Raw genomic sequence first — 10378 nt, forward strand, 5'->3', positions numbered from 1 at the left:
CCAGTCCTCAGCAAAGCACGCAAGGAGCTGCAAAGACCTCCAGTCTCCAGAGCCTGTAGCAGTGACCTATCTTTGTGAGTGAAGAACTGCTGGCCAAATGCTGGGTTCAGTCCAGCCCTTGAGAACCAGAGCTCTGGAATGCAACTTCAGCCAGGGCCCAGTAAATGACTGCTTTTTTGATGGCTAATTGCTTATGAAAACAGAAGGCACAAACCCAGCCTGGGCAGGGCTTACACTGTCCGTATCACCAAGGGCCACAGAGACACCCACCCCAAATCAAACACTACCTGTCTAAGACTTTAAGTGAAATTTTGTTTCCAAGTCCTGTTCTGTTGGACTGCAGATGTAAAAATCTAAAGCCACCAGGGTAGCTCGGTTCATCAGGAATGTGTTAAGTTATGCCACAAAAACCATCCTCTTGCCAAGCAGCAAATACGCAGAGCTGCGAAAGGACATGCGTGCCTCCCAGTTAATGTCACCTTCACAGCTTCCATAGGTCACAGCACAAGCAGACATCCGCTCCAAAATAAGATGCCAGGCAAAACACGGACCCCATTCTGAACAGTGCCACAGGCCCAGGGAGAGCAGAGGAATTTAATGGAAATGGGACAATGGGAAATAAGGAAAGTCCCTACAGCAAAGACTCTGTGGCCCTTCAGTGGTTAAACAGCACTGCACCATACAGAGGAGTGACAATGGAGTTACTAAATGACTGCCTGGCAGCAAGTGTTCCCATGGCCATTCTTGCCAGCTCGGGAACTATACAGATAGCAAACAGCAGAGCTGTGTTCACAGGCACTGCAACAGAGACACATCCACCGCAAACAAAATGACTTCCTGAAGAGCCTTTAGGCCTGGACACACCACGCCATCACAGCTGGTAATTCATATCCTGAGGCAGGATTAAACAGTGGCAGGAAAGGATCAAGAATCAAAGGACCCGGACAAGCACGGGCTAAGGTTTCGTAAGGTTTCATAAGTTTTGTAAGTCACTAGAAGGAAGGAGAGCCCTTCAGGGAGTCTTCATCTGGCCATAGGGATACCTGGGAGAGAGAGGACTAATCCCACTCAAACATGGTCTCACTCCTGCTGCCTCCGTAAGTCACAAGGGATGAAGGGTTGGACAAAGGAATGGATAGTTTTATAGCCTCTCTTCTAGCAATAAAGCCTCTGTAAGATCCCAAGGAAAGCTGCCAGAAGCACCAGCTCTGGTCATCTCCTGGGAAAGGAGAAGCTGGGCTGCCCTGACTGCAGCAAGGTAGGAGCCATGCTGGCCCAAGCAGCTGTCTCCAGAGGATGCTGCACAGCCATGAATGTAGAGGACAACAACAAGGACAGGCTAGGGGACCCATGTGGTGGGTTTTAGCTCTCGAAACAGCTCCTGCAGGGATTCAGAGCAGGGCGTTTCGGGCTAATCTCTACGTCCCCTCAGGGAACCTGAAGGATTACTGCTCTGCATCTGCTCACATGGTTGGGCCCCACCTTGTCAAGGCGGGGGAAGTGCTGACAGCCGCTCTCATTCATTAATCGGTTTGGGATAAACAGCAACAGGCTCTGTCCACTGTGGTGCAGCATCTCTCAATTGACTCCCTTGCTCACAGGCCTGATGGCTTCTCTTGAACTTTGCCTAAGGCAGGAACGCGTCTCATGGCTTATCATTGAGGCCTGGCTCCTGACAGCAGCTATGGAGAGCCACAGTGCAGTTTGCTCAGCTGTGTCAGGGGTTGGGGAAGGGTGGTCACAGGAGCATTTGGCCATCACTGGTACCTAGCCAGCACTAGCCCATGGCACCCCCTTTGGCTGTAGCCCAAGCCAGGGTGGGAGTGGAAGTCCCTAGGCAGCAGTCACCACTAATTCCTAGAGCTGTGCTTTCACCTGTTAGCCCACGGTCTCCTGCACTCAGCTAACCTCCCAGTAGAAGAAGCTGCAAAAGACCTGCATAGGCTGAGGTGTTTGTGTTGTTAACTACACACCAAGATCACCTACCTGCTTCTTTCTGCTCTTCTGTCCCTCCTGAGCACGCCTCTCGCAAAGCTTACTGCTGCTCCCGGCATCTGCTTTACAGGACACACCGCTGAGCCTTCTTCCTTCCTTTCAGGACTGGGGATGCTGGTTTGAGGTCCAGATCTGGCTGTGCTAGGCTCTCAGGCAGTCAGTGCCATCTGCTGGCTGCTCTTTCCTTGGCTGCTATAAAAACATGGAAAGCTAAATAAGGGACAGCCTTACTATTTAGCCAGTCTTCCCCCAAGCCCTCACATGCTGCTGCTAAAGCCATATCCCATAGGGCTGACCTAAATCATCTAAATGATATACATCACTTCCAAAAAGGGAGCATTACATCGAAACATTTTATTTAATACTGTTACAAATAGGACAATACATATCAGATTCGAAGTCAGAGATTCTTAATTTATGATTATAACTTAAACATAACTTACTAAGACAGACCTTTTCATTTAAAGTCTTTTAACAGCTTAAAAAAAATCATATTTGCAATATATATACACAAATCTCAGGCTTCCATTTTATTTCTAAGTAATATGCAGGCACCAAATCCTTACAAACACCTCAATTATTTTAAAATTACCTGGGCCCAGATCAATGGCCACAGACCTACTCAGGAACAGGTGTTTCACAATACATTTACAGTTAACAGCACAGGAATATCCACAGTAAAAATTGCACAATTACATATTTATGTATACACCTGTATTACAGTGCATAATCCCACAGGGATGAGAATTTCAGATCTACTTGCTGCATTCAGAAACCAGAGTACCTAGTACATACACTACAATTCCTAGTGCTATTACCAAAAAAAAAGAAAAAAGCGTAAAGTCCCCAAGTTTTCTGGGACATGCAGCAGAAACCCAAGTAATTGTCCATATCACTACAGCCATATTTATTGACTGGAATATCCTCTTAAAACAAACTGACTTCAACAATAAACCAGATCAATGGTTTCAAAGCTGTTCAGTGAATATTTTTTCATCCCAATTATTCTCTTTCTGCATATGCAACCCATGTATCTCCAGAGAAGGCATTTCCAGCAGTGTAGTAAGTGATGTGAAATAATGCATGTCTTCACCTCACCTAGGTACCTTTGAGTAGACCAGAGGAGAAACCAGCCTCCTCTTTAGGCAGCAGCTTACTATTTGCTCACCATCTGGACAAGAGATGGCAAGCTCCCAGTTATGATAACTACATGACTGAATGTAGACAGTATTTTGCCAGAAGGCCAGAGTTTTACTCTCTGCTTGTCTTCAATGGAAACAGGAGACAGCTTGAGTTCAAAATTTCTGAGCAATACACAAGGTCAATCATCTTGTCAGCAGGAGGTAAAAACATCTGGACAGTTGCTGATCTGCATGCAGTTTCATTCCCCGGAAATCTCCGAGACATAAGTAAAGATGGCTTCAATTCCTGCAGAGAGAACAAAATTCCTCTATAAATTGGAAAACTGGCAGAGATTTGTATTTGCTCTCATTTCAGAGGAATTTTGCATGTAGCAGGTAGCAAAATCACACAAAAGTGCTCCTGATACTGTATGCGGCTGGACAGAATGCTAAGCACAATCATCCTTAAGGAGCTGAATAACCATTTCTAAAGCAATAAATCCATCAGCCTTGTTAGGAACTTCCATGCAAGGCCAAGAAGCATATTAGGTCCCCCAAAGCACATATTGATATTTCAGCAATTGTATAGCAATCAACAGCTCTGATTGCTTGCGTGATTAAAGGAAGACAGTTTGTGAGTGCAACTATCTCATGTGCTCACCTGAAACACCCAGAGTTAGACATTCTGGCCAGCACTTTGGAAGCTACCTTCGATGGTTAGGCTCTGGCAGCTACTATAAAAAAACAGAAATGAAAAGTACTTTAATGACGACTGGTTTATATCAAATGGATTTCAGCAAAGTAATTAAAGTGTTTTTCCTGCTGCTTTTTGAGATACAACTTACCTGGAAGGAGTAAATTTCTTTGCTGCAAAAAGAAAAAGAAAAGGTATTAGCGTTTCAAGATGGAAGCCCCCTCATGAAAACTGTTTCTTCTACTAAATAACCTCTCATTTCTGAGTATCTGATAAAAAGCCATTATCTAGCAACAAATCTCAAGGCAGTCATGACTGTGTTGGCATTAGCCTCTTCTCAAATTGCCATTCACTTTCTCTGGCACTAATTACCGATAAATAGAATGTTGTTTTTTTCTTCTAATTCTTGCTTTCTAAGCATTTGATTTTTACTATTTTTGATTTTCCAATGTTCATCCAAAGGCCAAACATGGCATGCATGCAGGCTTCTTGAAAATAATTTTTGAATTTGTTTAACTATGGGATTTTTCACTTTTTCAAAAAGCAAGGTATTGGGATTTGGAGGTGGTTTTCTTTTTTTCTCCACTGAAAAATTTTCAGGAAAGTAAATAAAATCAGCAGACCCAGTCCAATTGCTCACCTTTTCTTTGGAAACGTCTTGCAAGCCAAAGGAGGAACGATGCCGTGGACAACAGAGAGGCACTTGTGGCTGCTATGCCCACAGAGACATAGCTGACTTGTTCAGAAGCTGAAAGGATGAAAAAGTTTCAGTGAGATCGAGTAGCATGTGAGGTCTTCAAAGCCCCCTCTACTTCTGTCTTTTCCTTGTGCTCTTCAAGAGGAACCAGAATTGCAGCTTGTAACCCTTAAGTTTTTTCTCTCTGAGGCAGGACACATCCTGCACACAAGGTAAAAAGCTACATACTAAAAATTATCCCACCCGTTGCCAAAGCAATGGCAAGGCTACAAGGTAGGTACACCAGGGTCTGTCCAACCTCCAGCCTCACATGACAGTTTACACTCATCTTTTATTTTTCATGTTTCAGTTCATATTTTAATTCATACTGAATGAAATTATTCAAGGATCTAAATTCTGCTCAAGCAAGTAAAGTGGAGTTGAGCTTTTAGGACCTCAAGCAAAAGCATGCTAGGCAGACCAAGTATGTTCCCACTAAGGACAGGGACAGAGCTCTTACTGCATTGAATGAGAGGGTGAGACTTCTGTCCTGTAAAATTACAGGCTTTGAAAAGCTGAAAAGCTCTGAGGTCTTTTGACTGAGGAGTTCATCCAAGAAACTAACATATCAACTTTTCCGCTGAGAAACAGACTTATGAATGCAGATTTCCTCACAAGGTTCTGTTACTCTAGAAAAGTTTTTTTTTATTCATATAGAAGCAGCTCAACATGAGAAATATTTTAAACAAAATCAAACAAAACAATCCAAAATCAGGTTGTAGTTTGTGTTTTTAGATAAGAAATCAACATTTTTCACCAAGACCTTTTAGGAATTTTGCCTCCTCCTATTTAAAAAAAAATACTGAGAGATTTTTATTGGGCTTTTTAATTCACGGACTTCACTAGAAATTCTAGTTCACCGGCTGGTGTTACCTCCTCCACCCTTCCATCCCTCCTTTCACTATTAACCCAGTGCCACCTATTAGTGCCTGGTCACAGGTCAAATACCTTCACATGTGGGTGGACTAGCACTCCAGTTTCCTGAATGACTGCACTCAAGAACATGAGAACCATTGAGCCTCCATCCTTCCAGACAGCTGAAGTGGCAGGCTGTGTTGTACGTGAAGTTCCCAGCACCATGTGAGCAATCCATAGAGCCTTTCTCAGGAGAGGTGAGTGGTTCACACTGTACAACTGAAATACAGAAAGAAATGGTTAAGAGTCATTAAGGGCTTTCCTGTCTTTGGCTGTTTTTTGCACTAGTACATTTATACGCTGTATTTTCAAATTCATTTGACTTTGGGATAGGAGCAGTTCACACAGCCATGAGCAGGCGTTTCTAAGGCAAGGCAAGTCACAGCTGAAAACATGAGAGAGTACAGAGCTTAGTAGGGAGCCAAGACCCTAGAGAAATATGGATTTCAGTGTGCTCTCCGGTGACAAGAAAACTCTGTTTTCCAACCCAGTAAGTCCTACCTTCGCATTTTGGCACTGGCTCTGACCACTGTCCCTGTGCCATGCACTCAATGCTGGATGGGCCATCGAGAACGTAGCCCTCGCTGCAGTGGAAATCACAACGTGAGCCATAGGTGAGAGCTGCAGGAACGTGGTCACAGGTCACAAAGCCACCTTCTGGCCAGGTTACAGCCTCACACCTCACAGCTGCAACACACAGATCACAACAGCAATCAGCACAGATGCCTCAGGAATTCAACGTAGCAATGCTGACAGCTCCAAGTGCTCAGGTGAGCAGGGATAAGGAAAGGTACCTGCACAGGATGGCTGCTGCCTGTCCCAGGCCCCAGAAGACCCACACTGCAGTGTGGCTGGTCCTGTCAGGGCAAATCCTTCCTCACAGGTGAACTCACAGGTGGTACCCCAGGTGAGCTCTACAGAGGGATGGGAGCAGTTCACAGCACCATGAGCAGGCATTTCTAAGGCAGGACAGGTCACAGCTGAAAAGCATAAAACACAGAGCTTAGCTTAGAGCAGGTTAAGATAAACACTCCTCTTTGAGCTGACAAGAGGGCATGCCCTGCCTGGACCTATCCCCTACATAGCCATAGTACTTCCCTTCAGACCTAGCAGTGTCTTGGAAAACAGGGATTTCAGCATGTTGCAGAGCCAGAACCCTTAAACATGCACCTAAAGCATGCAAGCTATCCTGACTCCAGATTATACTCCACAAAAAAGAGCTGCATAAACAGACGCTGGTTGTCATTTGGAGCGTAGGGAATAAAGAGTTTATGTCAGAACACTCTGCTTGAAAAGCCTGTTATCATATGTGTTGAGGACACAGTTCCTGTGCTGCTTGTCATCCTGCACTGCTGTTTCCTCTTTAATACAAGAGGCTAAAGGATCCTCGTCTTGAGATCCGCTTATGAAAAGTGCCATAAACGTGCTGTTACTCCTTGACTACATGTGAATGAGGAAGTCTTTTCAGACTATTTGAGCTACTCTAATCTTTAAGAGATGATTTCCAACCCAGTAAGTCTTACCTTCGCATTTTGGCACTGGCTCTGACCACTGTCCCTGTGCCGTGCACTCAATGCTGGATGGGCCATCGAGAACGTAGCCCTCGCTGCAGTGGAAATCACAACGTGAGCCATAGGTGAGAGCTGCAGGAACGTGGTCACAGGTCACAAAGCCACCTTCTGGCCAGGTTACAGCCTCACACCTCACAGCTGCAACACAGATCACAACAGCAATCAGCACAGATGCCTCAGGAATTCAACATAGCAATGCTGACAGCTCCAAGTGCTCAGGTGAGCAGGGATAAGGAAAGGTACCTGCACAGGATGGCTGCTGCCTGTCCCAGGCCCCAGAAGACCCACACTGCAGTGTGGCTGGTCCTGTCAGGGCAAATCCTTCCTCACAGGTGAACTCACAGGTGGTACCCCAGGTGAGCTCTACAGAGGGATGAGAGCAGTTCACGGCACCATGAACAGGCATTTCTAAGGCAGGACAGGTCACAGCTGAAAAGCATAAGAGAAAACACAGGGTTTAGCTTGGAACAAATCATAAATTTTTTCTTTCCTGAAACTTAGCAACATGCCTACTAAACAGAAGCAGCTTTAGAAAAAGCTACTATGCTATCATTTCAGAAAGTAGATAGGAGTGGAAAGATCTCAAAATGAAAGACAGACTCTTAAGACAATGTTGCAAACTCATTTGCAGCTCTTGACAGTAACTAATTACAATCCAAAGTTTTCTCATTCTGACCTCTGTTTGGTGATGTTTGATGCTTTTATTTGCTTCAAACAGTAGTTTATTCTAAGCTGAACACCTCAAAAAAATAATTCCTACAGTCAGGAGTAATCAGTGTGTTGTGAACAGTCTCAAAGCTAGATCATCTCCATTCTCTGTTCCCCACTAGCAGGTGGAAAAGTCTTTCCCTACAAGGAAATCTAGACCAGGGCCATAACATTCATCCTGTCCATTTCATCTCTTCAGGAAAAGAGAACTGCGTGTCGCAATAAAACAACACCTTCGCCACGTAATTAATTACAAAGGAACAGGCCAGAACTTCAATTTGTACCTACTAATAGCAACACTCAAGTTTATGGAGCTATGCACAACGTGGAAAGCTCATCTATCACTGCTTGAGAAGCTCACCTTTGCATGCTGCAAGGGGTGCAGACCAGACCCCAGAAGAGGTACAGTGTACAGATTCCAATGCAGTCAGTTCATAGCCTTCCTCACACTGAACTGTGCAGGATGAGTTGTAGCCAAAGTTCTCTAATGGATGGTCACATTTGAGGCTCCCATGATCAGGTTTCTTTAGCAGATCACAAGTCTCAACTTCAAAGAAACACAAGAAGGTACACAGTCAGTTTCACTGACTGAGCAGGTAAATCAACCAGACAGACAAACTGAACACTAGTTAGTTAGCATGAACATCACCCCTGGCTGAAAAGTAGGATGGAGTAATCTTACCAAACTCGCATTCAGGTCCATAGAAGCCAGGGTTACAACGGCAGGTGTGATTGTTAATAGTCTCTATGCATTCTCCACAGCCACTGCAGAGAGATGGGTTGCAAGAAGCTGAAAAAAAAAAAAAGAAATACAGCAAATTATAAAAAAAGTCAGCAATGGCTGTTAATGAAACCTGACTAACTCTTTGTTTATCTTTCTAGGACTACACAAGCACTTTGTATAGTAGAAGCAGGCGGTTTGGTACGTAAGAGTACCCTGTCATTTCACGGAAGCATTTCAGAAATCAACACCTTTGACAGACTAGCTCACAGTGAAAGGATTCTACTGGCTGGAAACTCAATGACCACTTGCTCTCAGGTAGATATGAGCAATATTTAAAATGCAAAGGGAACAATATACTATGGGGTAGGTAGAAATCCTTAACAGGTATATTCTTCATTAACTCACCACAGCTCTAATTTGGCTGATACTTGACTTGGATTTTTTTTTTTTTTTACCTAGCTTTAGCCACCTCTACACAAAGTGTCTAATCTAATCCAGTGGTCTATAGTCAGCAGGCAGATGCCTTCAAAAGGGCAATTCTTATCGAGCTGAGACATCCACTTGAGAGTGAAATAAAAGTCACCACTTGGAAGAGCCTGTTTCTCTTCACTGATTATAGAGAAGGTCTGGTGATTTGCTCATAAAAGGTGTACAATATTCTGGGAGCTAAAAGGTAAGTGAGATCAATCCAGCTCTTAGGAAAAGAACCACCTCAGCCCTGCAAGCAAGGATAAGTGTACAAGTGCTTACAGGATCAGGTAGTTAATACACAAGACTGGGTTAAACAACTCATCCCACCCACCATCTCAGCTCCGCACAGGCACACTAGAATGACCTTTATCACACCATACCTGTGTAGCACAGGGCGACCTTCTTTTTCTCACACTGTTCATCATTCCACTTGCCGTCATCCTTCCCTCTTTTGATGTAGATTTCAACACAGTCTTCGTTGTTCCCTTTGCCATTTGGCTCACCTGAAGCCCAGTTTTCTGCCTCTTCTGTCAGCTCTTTGTTAGTTCCAACCCAGGTCCATACCTCATTAATTTTTCTGATTCCAATCCAGTAGTAACCCGGATTGAAGGGTAAGAAGTCATTGAGATAGTTGATTTCCTCCTTATTCTGAATGGCAACCATGTTAGTATACCTCTCTCTGCACCACAGCTCTGCTTCACTGTAGGTCATGTTTGTGTCTGAATAATGGTATGTCCAACAACTCACCCCCTGCAGTATTGTAAGTCCTAGAATGAAAAGATGTCAAAAAGTTGGTGTCTGACTTTTTCCCCTCCTCTCTAAGATATATAAAGCTCTAAATTTTACAAACTTGTCAATATCTGAAACTGCATAAAAAGCAGTGGCAATTATTTTATGAACAATTAAATGATAAGCTTCAAAACAGGCATGTCAGCGTCAAGTACAGGGACTTCAGCCTGTGAAACTACATCCGATCCCACAAAGCTCTGCAGACTTCATAGCAAACTCTAGGAGCCAATTATGTATTTGACAGGCAAGCAGGGAAACATGCCATTGCAGTTAGAGGTTTTCTTATGTGAACCTAGCCTCAAGCTAATTAGGTCAGGTTCAAAAATTCTGTTTAATTCTGAACTCAAACACAACAGTCACACTGATCTTACCATCCAACTAGTTTTCCACAGAGGCATACACACTTACCATAAGCAAGAAGAGATAGGAACCACAAGCAAATCATATTTCTGAGTCTTCTCTTCTCTATCTTTTAAGCAGATGGCTATGAAAGATCAAAGGAACACATTTGTAAAGAACAAGTGCTGAATTTTTACAATTCAATATAAAATACTGTCTATGCAGTCTTTTCTACGTACTTTTTTACCAATTATTCGAAAGACGAAGATTTCCATTTTTAGGAAATCATTCATTTTAAAAGAGTTCTTTATCAAG

At 43.7% G+C, this 10378-nt stretch overlaps 1 protein-coding gene across 1 annotated transcript; it reads right to left on the reverse strand.

Annotated features, from left to right (window-relative positions):
• Window positions 1-2965: 2965 nt before the first annotated feature.
• On the reverse strand, window positions 2966-10169 carry SELE (selectin E). The gene is made up of 13 exons (XM_086617393.1): window positions 10133-10169; window positions 9316-9702; window positions 8423-8530; window positions 8102-8287; window positions 7276-7461; window positions 6985-7170; window positions 6256-6441; window positions 5963-6148; window positions 5495-5680; window positions 4451-4558; window positions 3962-3983; window positions 3778-3850; window positions 2966-3423 (listed from the first exon to the last, which is right to left on the reverse strand). Exons 1-12 carry the CDS (start codon window positions 10167-10169, stop codon window positions 3793-3795), a joined length of 1836 nt encoding a protein of 611 aa, XP_086473519.1. The 3' UTR covers window positions 2966-3423; window positions 3778-3792.
• Between the last annotated feature and the right edge of the window lie 209 nt (window positions 10170-10378).

Source organism: Tauraco erythrolophus, chromosome 10 (assembly GCF_009769465.1).
Source record: "Tauraco erythrolophus isolate bTauEry1 chromosome 10, bTauEry1.pri, whole genome shotgun sequence".
Taxonomy (NCBI): domain Eukaryota; kingdom Metazoa; phylum Chordata; class Aves; order Musophagiformes; family Musophagidae; genus Tauraco; species Tauraco erythrolophus.